This window comes from Eutrigla gurnardus (assembly GCF_963514095.1).
Source record: "Eutrigla gurnardus genome assembly, chromosome: 10".
Lineage (NCBI taxonomy): Eukaryota > Metazoa > Chordata > Actinopteri > Perciformes > Triglidae > Eutrigla > Eutrigla gurnardus.
The window spans coordinates 18,454,430-18,476,691 of record NC_139924.1 but is presented as its reverse complement, the minus strand read 5'-3'; the positions used below and the strand labels follow the sequence as shown (position 1 = coordinate 18,476,691).

Here is a 22,262-nt window from a genome sequence, read left to right as displayed (position 1 = left end):
AGTTCATGCATACGCCCTGTCATTCTCGCCTCTGTTTCCAGTAAAAACGAAACACTATTCAAGCACGAGTGACGTTTTTTTAACGAAGGCGGCACAAGAAATGAACTTCAGAAACTTTACAGCTCGTCACAAGGAAGCTCCAGGACCAACAGATTCTCTTATATGGAAGCCTGCATTCGTAAAACGGTCTCAAGAGGCCAGCACAACAATCCTAATTATTTGAGAGAAAAACAATGTTAGTGACAAAAGGTCAGTAGTGACTTTTAACCCCTGTTACTCCCCGTTTGTCATCCACTTGGTTGCACAATATCAGGTCAGCTCAACCGGCATATTTGCTTATTGCTCAAATTAAGTCGTGCTTCAAACTGACATATTGTTTCAATGCAGCAACGTGCATGCAACCCCAAATATGGCTGGCAGACTTTCAAATATGCTTTGGAGATGGAGCAAGATGGTGGTTTGGCTCTCCCCAGACGGACACTTTTTCAACCAATGAATCAAACACGCTTAAATTGGACAAATTAGGCAGGGTGTGATCAACTTTAGTTCGTTGTTTGTCTTTGGCATGTGGCTCTGGTTTTAGACCAGAAAACGGAGTGTGTTTGTTTTCTTGGGTGGCTTACTGCTGCCCTCTGTCACAAAACGAGAGTCACTGCAGCGATACGTGAAAAATGCAAGACACAGTAGCAAAGCTTCCAGACTTTTCAAAAAGAATGAAGCTATAATAATGAGATGTCCGTCAAATAATTCCCGGAATACCATTTTAGCTGTGACAGTACCACACCCCCCCACCTTTGTCTGCGCCTGAGTCTGCTTCCAGGAATCCGACTGCAGACGCAGCACTTCTGCGTCCTAATGTGTGTTTCATTTGGGCCCTCCGTCTCCAACTCACATGTGGCTCAAATATGTGGCCCAGGGCTCCAACAGCAACAGCCTGCTATCCAGCGAGGTTCCTTAACGTGCACCTCGCTAGGAACGTGCCACACTGACACCAAACGGAGTCAGACAGGGCCACGTGTTTGAAGATTTAACACGCATTCTTCAGGAGCTCAGTCACAGCCCTCTGCGGATGAGTCTACGCTGAATCAGGAGCGCTGGAGTCTAACAGTCTAATTAGCTTCAAGGGAATGTTTACAGCTCGGAGATGACTGCAAAACGCAATCTTTGTAACGCAAGGTGTAATTGCTAAAACAATAAAAACACACCCAAAACCTAATCCTATGTATATTCCTGTTCCTCTATAAAAACAGAGAAAAAAAACAGATAATCAAGATAAATGACACAAATTAAGTTATAGTGGACACGTAGTTATTGATTGCACATATCAAATCAAAAATCTGATGCAAATACATCTCATTAATACACATACGAATGCATTTTGATTGCTTCTCTTGTATCTGTTGCTGTCGGAGGCACACTTGAGTCATTTGTAATAGTTTCATCCAGAGGGACACATCACAGAGGGAGGGGCCTTCCACAGATCTGGGTACAGCGTGGCTTTGGGAGGATTCGGCCCAAAGCTCCTTGGCCTGATTCACCAGACGGACAGACAGCCTCTAAATATTAGACCAATTTAGTGTGGTATGTGTGCATCCGCCTATGTGCTGTTGTTGCGTGTGAAGGAACACATCGGTGCCTTTTTGGAGAGAAAAGCGCGGTAGTGTGAAGTGAAATGCGAAAGAGATCTTACTTAGATTCATGGGCTCTAAACAAAGTTGTGAGCGTGTGAGCATGTAATATACCCCCCCCCCCCCCCCCCCCCCCCCCCCCCAAGGCATTTTTTTTGTTTGTCTTACCTTCACCTTGTTTATAGCTGCTGGAAGGAAAAAATGTGTTCAATCAAAGCTATGAGAAAATCCCCAGCAGTATCCCGGATTATTAATAAGTTTCTTCTATCGGTAGAGAAAATAAAGGGGCTACAGAAACGGGGAAAACAAAAAAGAAAATCTTTGATGTCCTCAATAAACTACGCGATCAACAGTGAGAGACTGAATCCACAAACACAGCATGGGATTTAAGGAACCATGACAACAAACATCCACCCTGCAGAAAGGTCTTTGAACAGCAGACCAAACACAGACCTGGGTGCTGTGCCATAGTCGACCTCAAATCTTGTTTTGGATGAAGCAAGCAAAAAAAAGACAGTTTTCTTTAAAACACTCATTAATAAAAACATTTAATGAAATGATACAAGACGTGACTGGATGGCCGATGTGAGTTACAGCTCCTTCGTGTCTACGTCTGAGAGGAAACTCTTCATATCTCCTCTTCCAGGTTAAACTGTTTACCATGGCTAAAACATGTGGAGATTCTACTTCTGCATGGAATTTCGCTTTAAGGGATAAAATGTTTAAAAAAAAGTGATCTGGAGCCATAAGAGACCTTCCAAACCAACCCTCAAACAGGCCATATAATTTACAACTTTGACACATAGCACTACAAATATTTCTTAAGAGCGTCTGCTCCGATGACAGGACACGTACATTGGATTTAAATATACTTAACATGCTCTTCTATGGATGTGTGAAACAAATAACAGCTCATATTCATACAGGAAGAAAAAAATATTGACAGTAGGATTGGATTGGAGCATGTAAATTGCTGCAGCCTCACATTGAAGCGTATAGGTTAAATTGGCCTTTCTGCATTTCCAGTGAAAGTTGTTTACCGTTTTTTTGATAGATTGCAGCGCTGCCGTTCTTTCATAAAGCCGATGCTCTTCATTCAGGGAGAGCTTCCAGCTACTGACATAATCATTGCCAAGCTTTTACCTTGTTTCAATGTTTTATATTCAATGAAAACGCTTTTATTAGACAACAAAGAGAGGGAGAGAGAGAGAGAGAGAGATGGGAAAGAGGGGGAGAGGAAAATGGCTCGGGCTTCCAAGGTATAGCAGGCTGCTTGCCAGATGCACTCTCGGCAGCTGGATAACAGATCCAATGAAATTTCAGATCATTCTATAAATACCGCTAGCAGCTGCTTCCAGTCAATGATGATGATTATGAAATGATTATTAAAATGTGTCACGGATTAACTCTTTATTATCAGCTATCTAGTAATGATGTCCTTTTGCTCAGGGAATAAAACAATGAGTACACAGGGTGACAGAAAGAGGTCTGTGGTAATATATGAGCGTCTTAAACTGATCTGACATGAAATGGATTATGGGGTATGGGGGGTTCTCAGCTCCCTCGGGACTCAGCTTTTTGTTTTTGTGGTGTCTCTCTTGTTGCATTAGTTTATGTGGGGTTGTCTGAGGAATCATATGCGGAGGTCATACACGTGGGGGCTGACAGCATCTTTCACTGGCCCTTCCCACCGACTCCCTCCGCTTGTCCTGAGGGGGGCTTCTCCTGTTACCTGCTAATGTCTCCCAGCGTTTGGGTTCAACATATGACTTGGAATAGGTTTGGAGCTTCACCTCTACTTCGAACATGGGGGTTCCAAAACATTTGTACGCTGCAGTAAATGGGCTTTTTGCGAGACATTCAATTGTTGTTGAAGTAATGTCAGAAAGGCTCAAATATTGTAAAATATTGCACTACATTTTGGAAAATGCTCTGTTATTTTGCCCTTTGTCGCTATGTAAAAGAGAGACACACTGCACACTGGTGCAAAACTAATCCTCTGATCTCTTTCTCAAATCATCGATTCGTTCAAAGCCGCGCCATATTGGACCAAGTCACCTGAGACAGTTTTGATTATTTCGACATTGCATCATCTGTGAATACTGGAGTGAGCCCCCCCCAGGCGAGTGTCACATTTCACCTTTACCTGACAGAGCTGACAACGGGCTCTTGGGACTCACAAAAAAAAAAAAAAAATGCAACCGCTCTGGCAGAGACGAGCCACAGGTGAAGTCGCTCTGAAAAACATTGGGAATACAAATCACATTTGCTTCAGGCTTCACTCCAGGAACTGCAAGCGTCTGTGTCCATTTTTTAATTTATTTTTTTTAGTAGCCACCAGTCAACAGTCGCGTGCTGACATGCACACACACGTACAGCGTTCAGTTTTCAGCATCATGGTTTTCATCAGTGGAAGACATGTTAACGATCGAGGGCAAAAAGCCACAGCAGAAGCCACCCAGTGAATTGTGGTGATGTGGCCGGTTGAGGCCAGGGGCGTAACTAATTCCCTCAAAAAAGTGACACGTCGTCTTCGCGAGCCGTGAAAAAATATTCCGTTGTTTTTTCACTCGAGTCCCCCTTCATCTTTTTTCACTTTGCTCCTCATCTGCTTGATATTTCGGGTCCTCGCTGACACTTTCATCTTGGAAACGCCCCGTAAAATGTATTTGTAAAACGTTGGCAGATTTTCACTCATTGAGCTGAAAATACCCCGAGAACCCCCTTTGACTGGATCTATGGTCACGAGATCCACCTCCGATCGGGGGTGGCCATGTGTTATCCAGCATGACTGACAGTGAGCTGGAGCTTGTGTCTGTGCGAATGTGCTAACATGATGTGGTTTCTCTCGCTCAGTAAAAATGCCCGGCTTCGTGCAATTTGATTGATTTTGGCAAACAGTGGGCTGTAATCCTCAAATGGCTGTGTGCAGACTTTAACCTCTGCCTCACTCTCCACAGCTGTTTCCTGCCCCAAACTGCTAAAACAGTGGTTTAGCAAGGCCAGAGGTATTAGGCCAACACAAACCAAAACCTCTCCTGTCTGCCGCACACATGCACTCAGAAGAGCATACCAGCCCCAACCTCCCCGTGGACCGCTACTGGTCACCTGCACTTCCTGTTTGAGTTAGGCTTCCCCTCTCTTTCTGCCGAGGGACGGTTTGGGTTTTGCTGAGGTTGGAGCTCAGAATGGATGAGGAGAGGACAACTTCATAGCTTCCTCCCTGAAATCACCTTTAACCTTGCTCACACACACAATACATGTGGAAAGACATGTACAATTTTTTTTTTCACATCCCAGTTGAAGAATCTGTGCACCATGTAGTGGATTTTAAAAACTGCATACACGTCCACATTTGCTTAAATTCTTCTAAATCTGAGCAGAGTGAGGCCCGGTGGAACTGCCCAGAAAAGAAAACGCTTGTCATGGCAAGGTTGCTGGTTTATCCTGGGAGTAGGGAAAATTCTTGGGTAATGGCAACGGGCCCTTGAGCAAGGAACTTACCTGATCCAGGAGCGTAAGTAGTGTGTGTTAGAAGGCTGCGGTTTCACTGGACAGCTCCCACATGTGCAATCATTCGTTAAGTGTAGGAATGTGAAGCAAAGTGTTTGCTTGAATCCTTTTTGGATGTAGAAAAAGTACAAAAGTTGCTGCATAATGGTGAGTAGGTGGAAGGGGGAAAAAAACAAAGGATTTTTTCTGGGGAAATGAACATCAAACATAAAATGCTATGTGTCATACTGAATATGAATACACCCTCCCTCCCAAACAATCTGCGATGACGCATCATAATAACTCAACATCGAGGCTGTTTATCACCAGAGACTAAAACAACTTTTTAGAGACGATCCCCCAAAACGCAGACTGCCGAGGAGAGGGACATTTTCTTGAGAAACACTTGAAAACACTTCAAAGTGGTCCCAAATGAGCGGACTCATAAATGGTTTTGCCCCTCAAGTGTGCTCAGCACAATCACTCTCTGGTAGCTAGGGTAAAGAAATGAGGCAGATTGTTTGTGACAATTAGGCTGATGCCAGATACTGCCCGCCATGGCCCGCGCTATCGCTTGTCCCCATCAGCCAACTCTGTTTATCAGTAATTGCAATTTGGAAAGAACTCGGCTGCGATTAGGTCCAAGGAGTGGTCAGACAGAGAGCTCGCCCAGCCCTAAACAAGAGAGCAGTGTTTGGGTATAGAGTCTGCACGAGGTCCCACCGAGGCAGAGAGTGGGAAGGTAAGAGAGAGTGTGAAGGGAAGGAAGGAAGGAAGGAAGGAAGGAAGGATGCAAAGCGAGAGCAATAATGTAACAGCAATCCCGTTGATATTTGACACGTTCTGCCTGATAAGAAGTACTCAGATTCACCCAGAAAATGAGACAAACTTTAAATGAAATATTCATACAGCAGCTTTATGTTCTGCATTTGACATTCGGGGCCCCAGAAGCTTTTCCAATCGAATCTAATCCATATCATCCAATCTAATCACATCACTCTACATTCACACACCGAGCCCACTCAAGATTGGAGCAGGGCTTTGATACACCTTGATTGTTGTAGTCCCGGTAGTCCTTCCTTTCCCCCAGGACTCCTTTCTCCTTTTCTTATTGAGCACAACACGTCTCATTACAACTCAGTTTCATATCCGAACATTGAAGTTGATATTGTTGAGCGAAACATAACACAAATACAGCAACCTGGCAGAGGCAGAGGTAAAGCGGATGACAGAAGGAGCGTGAGGGATGGAATGAAAGTAGCATCTGTTGGAGTAATTGAACAGACGACGCACCTCTACGTGCACCGCTCCATCTGCACATCACATCCAAGACAGCCATCGTAAAAAAGGGTATGGTGTAACCCAAATGTCCCAGTGATATGTGTTCATTTTTTTTTTCTACTTGAATCCACTTCCCTGGAACATAGAGACCACTCAGGAGCTTGGCTGACATCTAGTGGGTGATCTGGTCGCTGCACGTCACTGCAAATTGTGCATAGTTGCGGTTGGTAGTTGTCATTTCCTGGGATTCATATTGCGTGTGGAGAGATGCTGCAGTGCATTAGCACACCAGATGGTGTGAAACCTGCTGGATTTGAGGGCTAAGCGCTCACCGTGACAATCTGCTGTTTGACGATTCTAAAACCTGTTTTATTTTTCTCCTCGCACACTCGTTGAGCACACAAACATATAAGCAAACACAAGCAGACCATTCCTATGTCTGTTCCTTAATGTTTCCCTACCTGTAGTCACATGTAATTGTAACTGTAAGGTTTGTTAAGAGGTAATAACACAACAGGTTTTAATAGAAGTCAATCAGAGAATTAAATGGATGAAAAAATAGTTATCCAAAATGAGGAAGCAGGATTGGATTTTCGTTTTCATCTTTATCACTTTTAAGATATGTTCTATTCCACAAGATTGATATGCACCGGTTAAAAAATGTTTCAATAATGAGTGCTTATACATATATTATAAGGGATTTGTCAGAAAACAATTTGTTCTGAAGTTACAGGAAAGCATTCCACAAATCAGTCTGAGCAACAGATCCAATCACAACCAGAGTCGCATCAGGTGATTTCATAGAGGTACAGCTATTCTAAAAATGAGAACTGATCCATGTTATGGAAATATGTATGAGTCGAAGCAAGGAGACCTCTGGAGATAGATGTCTTGCGCAGAAATATTTAATTGATGCCCGATGGCCTTCGTGAGAACCAAGGTTTGAGCAGTACAACAGTTATGCACTGAACTGCCTCCTGTCCTGCATACAAGCCTAAGTTTCCTTGAGGAATTATATTATGTCTAGGTTAAAGATAAGAACTTTGTGTTTGGCCATGAGAGACACGCTAGTGTCTTGTTTGTGACGTTGCCTCGCCTGGAGAAGCAGACACTTCAGATTAAATGTAAACCTATTCAGAAAAGGACATGTAAAAGTCCCTCACAATCCAAATTATTTAATTCAAAGCAAGAAGCTTGCTCCCTTTTTTTTTTAGTGCAGTGAATTGAAAGATTCATAAAAATGTGGCACAACCTATAGACAGCTCCCATGTTTCATCATTTAGCCTGAAACCACCGGCTCAGGAGGCTGCAGGCTAAAGCTGGTTCTCACTCAACTTGTGCCAGCATTGTGTGATTTTTTGACCTTTTTTTTGTAGGCTACCCAAAACCACAGAGAGGGAGTGAAAAAAAACTTCCCAAAGCGTTTCGAAGAGACAGCTCCTCACGTACGCACAAACACAGATGCATTCACACAACAAACAACTAATCAATGTGAAGTTTGAGCTGGAGAAAAAAAACGGTGAACTTTCAATCTCGTTCACACACTGAAAATCAATTTAATGTCAAGCTATGCTTCAGTGCTATAGCAAAAAGCAAAACAAACAACAGAAAGACATCAGCGGAGAATTGGGAAGTCAAATAAATCACCCTTATCAGTTTCGAACAGAGGGGGACCAGTGAATCATACTGCCAAGCGAGGCCTTGTTTTTGTACCTTTAATTAGACATTTGCCTTTTAAAAGTCACCCGTTGGCAGCCTTGTGGCCTTGAAACGGCCAAAAACAAAAACAGAGGAGCAATGCCTTGAGATCTGCCCACCACTGCTGACAGAAAAATATGAGAGGTTTTCCACTCGTTCAATATGTCAAAGAAAGTGGACACAATGCAGAATGCTAAGGACACTTGGAGTACCGACTACTGTAAGGTTGAAGAATAATCGATCTGCTGTGTAGCCTTCAGGTCATCCTGTCGACCCTCAGTCCATTCTCCCATCCGATCTCTTTGTCATCTTGTCAGTATGTTGCCCTCTATTATTATTTTTTTTTCACAGTTATGCTATAGTTGATGAAGATTGGTGAACTGTGTAAACACAAAAACATTTGACCAGGACTTGACTTCTTGACACAATATGATATGTTGCACGCTTGTATTGAAAAAGGGCACAATGAGCCAAACCAAATCAGACCTTCACAGCACTTCAACATTTCTTCACCTATACTTCTTCCACCGAGCCCTTTCTTGCATTCATCGTGTATCCATCCCTTCCTGTAGCCTTTACCCTCTCCAGCCCTCCCTACACCCCCACCTCACCCTCGCCCCCCTCCATCCTGTCTGCAGGCTGCCAGGCACAGATAACGTGTCTTGGCAGGGAGTTGGAGTGCTGTCCTTCGCCTCGCTGAGTGGGAATCCAGGAAGCTGTGTTTCGAGCCACGTTGCTGGAACAATAGGACGGGGAGGGGAAGCGATTGGGATGAAAATTAAAAAAAAAAAAAGAATAAGAAAAATGAGTGCGGGACTATCAAAGCCGTGCCCTGCCAGAAGTAGATATCAACATAGTTTGACACACAACGTGAAGCAACGATTTTCATCTCCGATTGCATTGTGTTTTGTGATATGTATTCTGAAAAAGCCCAATTGTCAAAAAGGGAAATCCTCAACATTTGCTAAACAATAGTTTTTTTTATTTATTTAATGTTGTAAAAAAAATGTATTACGATGCAGATTGAAGTGCTACTTTTCAACTGCATCCTTTGAGCTACTTTGTGATGAAGTGTTGTAATACGTTTTTTGCTTCCCCTAATCCTCCCAGTTTTACTCTTCAAGGATTTTCCTCTCCTCTCGGAATACATTAATACAGTTATATGATATTACATTATAACATTGATCCACAGGTGGCGGTAATATGCCAAGATAGCCTGTAATGTGCCGACAATGACAGGGAAGAAGGACGCTACAATACGAATGCAAATAATGTTAATTTATCATTACTTTTTTAATCTGTTTTGAGGAGGGAATGGGGAATTAAAAATGTTCTGAATGTGTGTGTGTGTCCGTTACTGTGTGAAGCAGCTGCTGAGCTGAGATGGGTAATGTGGCTTCACAACCTGCCAACGCCAGTTCCGCTCCCCGTCTGATTTACAGTCAGACGTTAATCAGGCAACATGTACACAAACACACTGCGGTGTACCTCTTTCACGCTCTCCGTCCACGTCAACACTTTCACAATCACCACCCAGGACCTTACTGCAGTCCCCGTCCTGCTCTCTCCTGAGCCAGGGCGAGCCGCAGACATCCAGCAAGTTCGCCATCCAATCAGATGTGTCTTTGTGAGCTTTCACGCTGCAAGAAACATCTGGCACACTTTCTGTCAGAGGCGTTTTATTATCTACATGCCGACACCGTGAAGCATAGCAAACAAAGGCACGGCAGATATCATGTGTGCTTTTGGATTCCCTGTGTATAATGTATGACTGCGGCTAACACGGCAAAAATCCTCAAATTCTTCAATAAATTGTTGATTAAGCCACCAGGCAAACTTCTCCCCTTTTTATCCTCACATTAAGGAATTCCTTTAGCATTCTCAAACAAACAACATATTACAATCAGGCGTCCTAGCTCTCTCCTCCCTAGCAGGACCATGTAATGATGCTTATGTTTCACCGCTACCCTCCGTTGCCATGACGTAACCTGACGTAATGCCTCTATTCGTAAATCTGCTGACCAAGCGAATCACTCATCTATTATTGTCAAATAAGCATCTGACCTCAGTCTTCGCCAAATGCCACATGAAAATCGAACACCCTCGTGGGCCTGTGTAAGTGGTTCACAACTATATAAACAGTCGGTCAGCTGCAGAGGGCATGAGAGGAAGCCACAAATTTGAGGGTAGAGTATGGGGGACCACAGCAAGTAAACATTATAATTTGAAGCGTCATCTGTGGCGGTTGGATCAAGAGTGGATGGTGTTCCATTTAGACATCAATAAAAGTTAGATGCGCTTCAAAACTTGCCAAGCTGAAACTCAGTTCCATTAAACAAGAGAAACTCGATCATTAGCAAAGTAACGCTAAAAGGATTTCAACGAGTGACTTTTGTATATTTTTCTAAATACAGTCTCGCCACTGGTTACTTCTTCCTCTCTCATTTCGCTGGCGTAGAAATAAGCAAATCACCCTCTGAGCTTCAATATGAGCACTGCTTTCAAAAAAGTTTTTCTCAATTTAATCAACAACTTCACAAACGTCTTTTGAGTTTGCAACATCATTATTTGAATGTGGTATAGCTTATTTTTCTGGCAGGGCCTGGTGTGTGAGCTGAATGATGGTGCCTCATTCAAATTTAACAAGGGTATAGATTCAGTATCCAAATATTGAAGAAAAAAAACAAAAAAATCACTCCCTGCAGTGTGAAGTCATTATCCAACCAAAACAACTCAAGCTTGCTATGTTGAATGGAAATATACGCTTTTTCTGAATGCCATCAATAGTCAATCTAATATTCTTTAATAATCTGTGTGGTGTTACAGACTGTGCCGGTAAAATATATTCTAAATAAATAATTGGGTCTTGAGGACACTTTAAAGAAATTGTTTCATGTCTACTTATAAACTTATACTTATAAATATATCATATTGTCATCAATGCAATTTGAAATGGCGTACAGTCATTTCAAATTGCTCACTCAGTCTTTCCTCTTCATAGTACCATATTGGAGGGGGAGGGGGGGGGGTCTTCCTGCATGCCTTTAACATCCAGTATTGCTGCCACCAAGTGAAGGCACAACAAACAGGAGAATAGGCAGGAGGATGTGAGCGCTGCGTTCCTGGAGCCAAACCAGAGAGGCGGTAAATCATAACCCCTGAGCTGAAACTGAATTCACCACACCTATCAAAACCTATTTAGGATCAGAGGCCAGAGGTCCAACCATTTACTATCTGTGAGCTCCCCTTTTTCTTTTTTTCTTTTCTCCAATCCTTTTCTTTCAGGAGAAGAAGGCAAGATAAATGAAAGCCAAATACGGACGGATAATCCCCGGCGTCTTTCCAAAAAGGAAATTATTATATTTGAAGTTATGAAAGTGCTTCCTGAAGTGAAGGAAATGCACCAGATTTTTAGGCCTGTGTCTTGATCTAAGAAAAACATAAGCAGACGCATACTGGCAGGAGGACAAATATATAACCTTCCACAACCCTCCTTTCTCTCATAGCTCAGCCCCTCTATGTGGATTGCGATTTACAATCTCAAAGCTGAAAGAATTTATTACAAAAAAAGGGGTGGAAAACTCTAAAAGGTCCTTCTGGCCAGAGACATGAAGGAAGGAAATTGCATTGATTTAAGCTCAGCTTCTTTTGGCATCTGTCCGCCTCCTTCGTTTTTTTGTGTGTTTTTTTTCCTTTCTTAAAGTGAGGGCATTTGTTCCACAGCCGCCGGTTTGGATACAGTCATCTAAGATGTTTTTCTTTGTCATTATATCCACAGTAAGCTGATGAGTGGCAGCATCTCGATGCTTTATGACAGGAGACTATACACGTCAACAACAATCTGCTTTTTTTGTGGAGAAGCCAGAAAATACTTACAAATGCTGCTTTCATTCATAAAATGACATATAACATTCAATATAATAAACAATGTGAGTGAAGAAGTTTTTTTTTTTTTTGTAAATCCTGCAATGATTTCTGACTGAGGAACATAAAAAAAGAACTGAGCTTTGCAACAGTAGGTGTGCTGTTATAATCGGAATCATGGATAGCTGAAAATCTGCATTAAAGCCCCTTTTGACATTTTTACATACTTTTCTTGACATGTATCAAGAATAATTAGAAAAAAACAATAATGAAAACGTCAGCACAGCACATTAAGACTCAAATAACACTTAATTAACGGTGTTAATTCTGTCATTTATTATTAGATTCAGTCTTAATCCTGAGGTCAACATTCCATATCAGCTTTAGACATATTTAATTAATTTACCCTTATTATTTTCAGACAGTAAATTGACAATTAACATTTTTGTTTGGTTTTATTGGACGAAAACACATCATTTATTCTCGTTTTAGTCATCATTGGCAAAAACGTGTCTTCTCAGTCAGAACAACTGGTCCTAAACATTAGCCAGAAAATGGCAGGCTGTGGTAGAGTTGAACTATACTGGGTTTATAATTGTTTGACCACTTCAGTGACATCCACTGTGTGTCTTAACATACAAGACCAGCTATAAACTACAAGACAAGTGTAACCGGCAGACATCGATACCAAATGTTGACCTGTTCTGCTCTCCTATGTTTTTCCTGTTTATTATTTCCTGTTTTATTTTGGTACTCAACTTTTGTATCTCTTTTCAGGGAGCTTCACTTCCTGCATCTGTTCCCGGCCTGTGCGATTACCCCGCCCTGATTGTTTTCACCTGTCCCTCGTTATCACCCTCCTTTCATTGTGTATTTAGTTTGTGTGCGTCCCCTTTCAACGTGCCAGTTTGCCACCTCCTGGTTTAGTATTCCAGCCCTTTGCTCCTGTTATTTAGGCCTTCCTTTTGTATCTTTTGACTCACTGTCTGTCTAGTGATCGGATACCTTTGTCTTTTCTACATGCCCTTCATTTTTTTATTTTTTACATTTGACTCCATCCATCTGTTTGCACCAGTGTTTAAAATATCACAAGCACCCTACTGGATGTAGTTTTGTTGCATCTAGAAGTTTGACTTTTTCTTGAGTAAGCACCACGAGTCCAGCTGAAAGAGAGTAGAGGACAGCGGACAGAAACTATGACAAAGTACGGTTTTAGAATCCATATTTTTAGCTCCCCATTTGGAGCCTTTATTTACTGATGTTTCTCCATGCGCTCACAGCTCTGGAATGTGCTGGACAACAGATCCGCCTTTCCCTGCCACAGCGATTGATGGCCGCTTCCTCGTTGAGTTCACATATAAGACCGGCCCTGCTTCCCCACTGTCCCGGAGGTAATCGTCTAGGTCCCTGGTGGTGCTCAAAAGAGGCCCCCGTAGGGTTTCTTTCACCATGACCAGCATATTCCCTTATTAATCATAGCTGCACGCTGAGGCATCATCTCTCTTTGTTTCTGCGCTGCATGCAGGTTATGTAATGGCAACAAAGCGTGAAAAAACGCTGCATGGGAAGCTTTGACATAGCAGTGTGTTGATTTAACAATTGGGTAACAGCACCAAAGAGTCATTTCACTAGAGTGAAATTCTTTTTGCTTTTTGGCTTATGTAGCTTTCCCCAAAGAGTGATGTAATTATCTATTAAAGGAAATATATTATAGGATATATATATATATAAAATCCACATGAATTCCTGTGGCAGGGGTATTTCAGTTTTCAGCTGTCATCAAGGCTTTTCTCTCTTGCTCACAATAACATTGTCTGTCATGGGTGAAACCCGAGCTAGCCGTTGCTACAACACGACATCTTTTCACATATTGGAACAGTTAGGATGCACCTTGATCCCCCCCTGTGACCTCTCGACCCCCGACTCACATCTCCACGCAGCCTCGACGAGACGCCTCGTCCGGGGAGCCGAAGGAGAGGCGGGGGGTGAAGGGAGGTTGGACATCCGGAGAAGTGTCATGCTGGACTAAAAGATTAGCATACAGTGTGTGCCTCAAACGTTATGCGCTCGCTGACAGCTGCGTGTGATGTGGCCCCAGGTGTACTGTGCTCCGGATCGGTTGGTTGACTCTTTTTGAGATCGTGTGCCATTTCTTACAAATTCCCGCCTGGTTCTCGGCGGTGCGATAGAAATGGCTGTATCGCAAAAGCGGCAGCTGGGCCTGTCTTGTCGGAAGTTAGATGCAAAGGAAAACACCCTCCTCCCCCAAGTCGCTTCTGCTCATCCTCCCGTTTCGTACTTCTACCTATGCAAACACACAAACTCTTTAAGTGACAAGTTCTCTGCCACAGCCTAAATATGTCATTAAAGCGCAGAGGAGGAAGGGAAAGCACAGAGCTACATGGTTTTCAGTGTGGGAGATCATACAGGGGCTGCAGGACTGTTTTAGGTCTTTCCAAGCTGCCGTTTTGAGCCATAAATGAAAGCAAAACAACAGTGTGGGAGCCAGCCGAGTCAGTGGAGGCTCAAGGACTTGCTACTTTGAGTCCCAGTTTCATATTGTGCCAACACCACTTCCCAACCTAACTCCTCTAGCCTTGCCTTCCAGCCATCCATTTTCTCTCCAGATCCAACCTACTTTTGCATGTCACACTGCTGAGCCGTTCTCCCGACTCTCTCCAAATAATGTCGGGTATATACTTCACTCTCTCATCGCTGCTCTATTTTCCCCCCTCTCTATTTAATTGACAAATTTCACATTACCGCAGAGGAAAAAACACAAAATTCAAATGCCTTTTGCTACTGTCTCTCAGTCCATTTTCTTTACATTTCCTGCTCCTTTCCTCTCCCTCTTCCTTTCTCTGTCTGCCTCCTCTGCTCCACTTATGCATCCCAGCAGTCTAGATTTCCTTTCCTCAGGTTATAATAGTTAGACTGTGAAATCACCCGGCCCCGCACCCCTCCCTTCAACCCTGTGTCCTTCTTTCCCCTTCCACTCCCTACGTCTCTCTCTCTCTCTCTCTCTCTCTCTCCCTCCTATGATCCCCTCCCTTTTCTCACTACTTATAGCCAATCTTCAATATTTATGGCCTCCGAGCTTCAGAAGTGGGTGGGAGCATGGGGGGGCTTTACCTCGCCTATGATTGCTTGCGTGTTGTCAGGAATCAAACGAGGTAAGATGAGGGTTGCACTACCAAGGCTTGGGCTGTGAAGCTGCAAGTCCTCCTCCAAGCCCCCCATACTGAAGTGATTAGGCCACAGGAAGCCAAATCTGACATTGCTGACACCCCCCCCACCCGCCACATCCTGCCCCAACATCCACTGATACCACACGACACCACCTTTCTCCGCTGACACCCTACTCACCGTGGTGACCTCAACGCTGATTTACATGTTCTGATATGGTTCCAGTGGATGGAAGGTGCAGAGAATGCAGGACACTAGAGAGTGAAATAAGTAAAGAAAAGAGAAAGAAAAGAAAAACAAAGGAAAATGCTTGTGGCGACTTCCTCTTTTCATTGTTCCTCATGTCTCATGGTGTGGTAGGTGGATATAAACAGGAAAGAGCAATGTGTCCTGCCAATTTCAAGCCTATTTAGTCGAAGTGGGATAACTAGAGCAGGTGCTCTTGGCTGCTGACATCACTTGAATCACGGGATCTGACAGTGTGTTGTTATTTACATGAATCATTTTCCACAATATGTGGATACTGCACTACATTATCCCACAATCTGTTATGTTATGTTATGTTATGTTTCTAAATAAAACAACAGAGGAATTTGAGTAAAGTTTGGCTGGTTGCCTTCTACACAAATAAACTAAAAATATGCTGAAAACTGTATTGCCTTCGAACTGATCCAGTGCAATTTAGCATTTACAAATGCAACATGCCATAGCATGCATGGCAGTTTGACTACATAATATAGTGATTAAGATAACCCTTGTGAAAGAGCACTACTGCCCTCTTGTGTTTGGGGGTGGAAAGGGAGGAATTGAGGACATGGAAGTTGCTAATTTAAACTCCACAAGAGAAACTTCACCAACATTTATTTAATCGCAAGTTTGAAAGACGTGCACTCACTCACTCACTCACTCACTCACTCACTCACTCACTCACTCACTCACTCACTCACTCAAGCACTCACTCACTCACTCCCTCACTCACTCAAGAATAAATCATATCAAAACCAATGTTCTTTTTCTCTGCTTTATTAGCACATTAAAACATCTGCGGTTCATTCTAAAGGTTTTTACATCACATTGGGATTTTTGTACTTACACGAATGGGAGTACAAAAAAATATGTGTTTGCATTCTGCATTACAGAGTGATAAAATCCGACAATTAAAATGTAAATGGCATATCCCATCATCATTTAAAGTAAATAATAAAAACTTTGGCACATTTGGGCATCAAACATAATCCATATTCTTTTCATGAGCACTTTGCAAATCTAAACCTGTGTGGAACAAAAAACTCCAAATAAGTTTTAACTCTCATTTTAGCTGTTGCTTGTTTTCCCTCACTGTCTCCCTCACAATCTTTTGCACCATCCAAATGTGTATTTTATTTATTTATTTATTTATTTTAAGTAGTGATTGCTCTCAGTTTGACTCCCATCTCCAGTGAAAATGTTTCATTCCACTAATGCAGAAGTGAAACCCTCACTGAATACTCTGGGGGCCTTTAGTAAATCAAAACAATGCAGGAACCGGTGAGGAATACAAACTCCGGTTAAGAACAAAGGAAATGGAAATCAATGGCGGGATATGCAGATTTTTTTGACAGCTCGACACGCACATATTCTTTTGGGAGTTTGCCCTCTGTTGCCTTTGCCAGGTTAAAATAACAACTGAGCAGGGAAATATAAAATGCAGTGTGTTGGGGGAAAGGGCATACCATTACACCTTCTTAGTTTTATGTGAAAGTGTTCCAAAAACAATCAATAAAGAATGTACTGAACTGAAAGCATGGCTGAATCATCGCCTGAGGCATGGTCATATCTATGAGTGCACGGCTACTAACCTCAGGAATGTATTTGCGGCTTTGTTATAAGCTGCAATTAATGTCCTATAGACAGTTGTATTTGTCAGTTTGTCGACACTTGAGGAGCTTGAGGAAAGTCTCCATCTTGTGGGCGTCTTTCTTGAAGCAGTTGAGTAAGGTATAGTCTCTCATCACCGACTCCAGCATCTCTGGGTGCTCATACTGGAAGAGGCCTTGGTCGCTGTGGTTTATGGTCAAAATGCCATCATCCAACATCTGCAAACATGAAGGAAATATTCAGAAATACAGAAAAAAATGCAAGGAGGAAAAGTGTCAGAAGTGGGATCCGACCCACCTTCTTGATGAGGACCACCACCCCTTGCTCCAGACTGATCAGCTTCTCAGACACCCACTTGGTCTTGTTGAGCAGCATGTTGGGAGCGGTGTCGTAGCGATCCAGCGAGGTCTGCAGGTAGACCAGAGGCTCGATCCACGACTGGACAAGCATCAGCACGGAGTGGAGCAACCATTCGTCCTGCACACGTGGAGAGATGAAAGAACGAGAAAGTTGCCTTTAGACAAACATAAAAGTAATTACGCTACAAAGGAGGACAGAGCTACAGCAGGACAGACTTTTCTCTAGTCTCTTTGTTGGAACATTTATGTCTTAAATGAATAGCAGATGTATGACCTTCACTATTATTGTAAGATAGTAATGAACAAAAAAAAAGGAAAAAAAACACCTCCATAATAGCCTGGGTTTTGATGAAAGGGCTGACTCACTACAAAACATCCAACAACAGTGGGTTCAAATGTCATGGATAAAGCAGATGAGCGTGCTGCAATTCCCCCAAGCAGAGGAGACTAAAGCAAGAGAAAATGACCACCATGCCAACGGCCATTAAACCGTGGCGAAGGCAATATTTCAGCAGAAAGGGTAGGGGGATGTATGACAGTATATGCAGCTTCAACGATCACACTTACTATTATGTTGATGACATAACTTTCAACCAGCACCTTCAGTATCGCTAACATTTAATCTTTAAATATACTGCTTTGCCATATAAATGCTTGGCCTTTGTGCGTTGAAGGAGGATTATTGTTGAACTTCCCATTCGCCAGATTACATTTCACATCAGTCTTTTTCGCTAAGTGGCTCCATCTAGTTTCCACACCACTGATCACGTTGACATTTGGCCTAAAAGGTTGTGCCTCATTGGACGGGAGTCAAAACCTCACTAGGCACGGACAAAAAAAAAAAAAAAAAAAATGCTGGCAAGTACATTTATGAGATTCGAGGACCTTTTATTGTAATTAGTGCAAACAGCCCATCGTTCAGGGGCTGACGGGGGAAAGCATTATGAGGAGGGGAGGCTCACTTTGGCGTCGTTATTTATAAAGAATGCTTTGGCTGAGCAGCTTCAAAGTGATTTGTTTGCAGACCTGTGCATGCAAAAACAGCCTGCCACCCAAACACCTGCACGCACGTATGCACGTGCACGAGAATGATTCACTTCACTCAGACGCACGGAGACAAACAGACACGCAAACACAAATCCATAGAACCTCTATTCCTATTTTATTTGCTGAGACAAGGAACACAGACACACACAGCTATGCACTGGCACATAAAAGCAGAGGTGCCCACACACACACACACACACACACACACACACACACACACACACACATACTGCCACTGTTAACAGATTAAGATCAAAGCCCCGGCAAAGGGAATAAAACAATTCATGGTGATCAGCAGACATGTACTTACAGATATCTGCTGGATTTCATTTTTGGAGCTGGGGATGGGTAAGGCTTTGGTGATGCATGCATAGCCAGCTTCGTTCCTCTGGAGCTGCAGTGGCAACGGGATGAACATCTCCTCCTACGGACATGCATATTGGGGGAAAAAACAAAACAAAACAAAACAGAATAAAATGTTACAATACTTTGGCTGAGCCATGTATTTCCCCTCATTAAGGTCCAGCATGTAGATTTCAGAAAAGCTTCTGCTTTCAGTTCAGTTTACTTTGCATATTAAAACAAAGCAGCAGCAGTCATAAGCAGCAGTATCCCGGTCTGTTTGTATTTGAAACCCTGTTGATTTTTGGCAAATATGTTGAATTGGTTGCATTAGTTCTCCTAACCCCCCCAAAATGTCTCCATAAAAATAATAGGTTGATTTCATTTTGTTTTCTTGATTTGTTACAGAATCTCAAGGACGCAACAAAAAGGCAAGAAAACAATGGCAAAAAGCCTCGCCAGTCTCGGCTGCTGGAGAGGCATCTTGTTCCCCAGCGTATTCTCATCTGTAGACCTCATGCAGCGTCCTCTCAGTAACAAGTCCTACATCATCTCATTTCAAAGACCATTTTGGATCAGCTGCAGAGTGGAGGGGATTCAATAGGCTGCGAAACCTGTGCTCTCGCCGCTATATCATTATCACATTCGTAAGACTCCACTGTACGCCTGCTTTCTCAATAAAAAATCTTTGGTTCAGAGGAGGATACAAAATGACTTTGAAGCCTGGCAGCGAGGCGATGATCATGTCAGAATCAAAGGCAAATAACACAGAGAATCTAACTGTGCTTTTGGTCCGGCATATGTTGTGGGTGAAAAAAAAAAAAAAAAACAGAAAGTAATTTTACGTCTCTTTGTAGAACTCATTCCAAGTGTTGCCAGATTTGATGATTAAAAATAACATAGCTTGGGAAATGCAGCTTACTGCTCTAAATGATGAGCGATGTCTTTTTAATTACTTTTTCAGTATTGACATGTGAGAAAACAACAGAATCTCATTTATCTTTGGATGCCTCAATTTTATAATTTCTTTTTTAATTCTATATCAAAAGAAATTGCAGTAAAAAAATGCATTGCTTTCACTTTAGCCTTTGCCTTACAGCGTTGCTTTTCAAAGTGCTTATTCCACATTTCATCAAATACTTTATGAAGTTAACTCACTTCCAACTTGAGCAGATAAGAATACCGCTGGTTTCTTGCAGTCGAGTCCTGTCTTTTCAGGTAGAATCAACCTCTATTGTGATGTAATGTTCGGTGTGAGTTGGTGATTCAGCTTCCCCTGAGGCTATGCACACGCTAAATATGTGCCTTTATAGCACACTGCAAAAGCCCATGGATACTCACGGCTCTGCCAAACATGCTTTTTCCCCACACAGTGCAAGTGCAAAGATTAATTTGGGGTTAGTGGATCTGTATTACTCACATACAAAGTACATGACTCTTCTGAGACGCGGTAGATGAGCTCAGCATGCTGGATGACTCGGTCTAGAAGTTTCTCTTGGGAGATGGAGGGGCAGCCGGAGAGGCTACCTTGCTCTTCCCTACAGTCTAGTGGGAAGCTTAGGGTAAGCAGACTGGGCCAGAGCAACACGGCCCATACACCCCGCTGCATGACTGAAGCACACACACACAAACACACTCAGATGAAACAAATACGCAAACAAGCACAAAACCAGAATCAGAACAATATAAACCTAATGCCATCATTGTTTGCTGTAGTATTGCTGCATTCTTCTTATCAATTTCATAAAGAATATCATTTATATCTGCCAGTGTTATTACAAAACTCTCTGTCTTCAAGTGTGATGCATTACCTGTCACCAAGTGCATTCTGTCAGTTGTCTAGAAACCTTCTTGGCCTTTCTGCCGCGCTGACTTCATTTATAAAGCCTGACCAGGCCATGAATAAAGGGAAAAGGAGTTTGTTGGACGTGCGTAGGTTCTTGTAAAAAGATACCGGTCTTCCCAAAGTACTTGCATTTCTTCTCTAATGCATAATACCAAGATGGTCACTATCGTCAGGGGTGCTAGGCCATTGTTCCTCATTTCAAGTTACGAACTGGGTGTTATTCCAAATATATTTGGCAAGTTGAAATGTGTATCAGCCGATTAAAAAAAAGAAAAAAGGAAAGACATCCAAATAAATGTTTTGTATATTTCTATTCCACCCAGCATCCTTACAACGTTGGCCAATAATCCAAGAATGCAGTCTGAGACTGATTAGATTTATCAACAAAAAAATGGAAAAATCCCTCCTTTCAGCTGAGGTACGTAGATTTAAACATGCACGGCAGAGAAGGCTGCAGAAAAGACAGCGTAGAACTGTAATAGACACAATAACAAAAAAAGGGGGCCGAATGGATGAGATTGGGAGATCTAACAAAACATTTTAAATCTTCTTTTTTTCCCCAAATGTTGACATTCATATTCCATTCTGCTCAGAAAACCACGGGTGTGTGAGAATAGCTCAACCCCGGAGCTATAGTTCCCCAATTGCAATGACTGTTTAGAAATCCGTGCCTGCTTGAAACAGACTCCATTAAACACTCCATTTTTCTTCCTGCTGCACTGCTTATTTAATCACTACTTGTGTAAGTGTAATCAAATTAGAAGATTACCCAGGATGAGTTGTCTGGTAATAAATCCATCCGTTTATTCATCAAGTTCTGCCTCATACATATATGATTGAATGAAATGCTCTGTTATTGTTCAGTTTGCAGCACAAAGATGTAATCAAACAATTACAATAAATAAGGATACTAAAATAGGCCGTATCCTGAAATGAGATTTTCTTCTCCTACGTGGAACAAACCAAGACGTGAGGGACAACATTCGAGAGGCTCAAGTGTTTGTCTCCTCGCATGTTTAAGGATAAGCTAAGGGCAGACAGGGGATCAGAAGGTGATACCTGACAGGTGTTGTGATGCTGAAAAGATGACTTCCACTATGCATCTTCCAGACACCTGGACTGCTCCTGTCACGTATGTCAACCTTTTCCATAATGAAACAATGTTCTCTTCACGTAACCTTTTCCTCCTCCGCCTTTTCCTTCCCCGCCTCCTTGCTGACTCAGCAGATCCTCAAAATGTGGGTACACCTCTCTGAAGAACATCTTGATCTATCCTATTATATTTAGAGGGAATGTCTGTTGGTAAAATTCACAATACATCCCAATGAATGTGAGAGGACTCGAGGATTTTTTTGCACAAATCTCACTCGGCCACAAAAGGTTGTTGAGTCTTAGCAGGTTTTGCCTAATTTCTTGTGTAAATTCACATCTGAGGTAACCAATATAAATTGCTCTCTCCTTATCTTTCCTGACTGATTCTTCTCTTCTTTTGTGTTCTGCTAGTGTCCTTGTCACTACTTGTAGCATGAGGCAGTGACTGCAAATCAGGTTGCACATAGGGACTCCAGCTCAGTACCTCAGTACGATTGTGAATCCTGTCCTGAATGGGTTGATGATTTTGGTATCCATTGACAGTTGTTTGTTGTTTGTTGACCGCCATTT

The 22,262-nt window shown here is 42.5% G+C and overlaps 1 protein-coding gene across 1 annotated transcript; it reads right to left on the bottom strand.

The window, feature by feature from the left end:
• Window positions 1-16,724: 16,724 nt before the first annotated feature.
• smtla (somatolactin alpha) lies at window positions 16,725-20,583 on the bottom strand. Its single transcript, XM_084019628.1, has 5 exons — window positions 20,566-20,583; window positions 20,175-20,365; window positions 18,723-18,836; window positions 17,304-17,483; window positions 16,725-17,224 (listed from the first exon to the last, which is right to left on the bottom strand). The coding sequence occupies exons 1-5, from the start codon at window positions 20,579-20,581 to the stop codon at window positions 17,033-17,035; spliced, it is 693 nt and encodes a 230-aa protein (XP_083875754.1). The 5' UTR covers window positions 20,582-20,583; the 3' UTR covers window positions 16,725-17,032.
• Window positions 20,584-22,262: the final 1,679 nt, after the last annotated feature.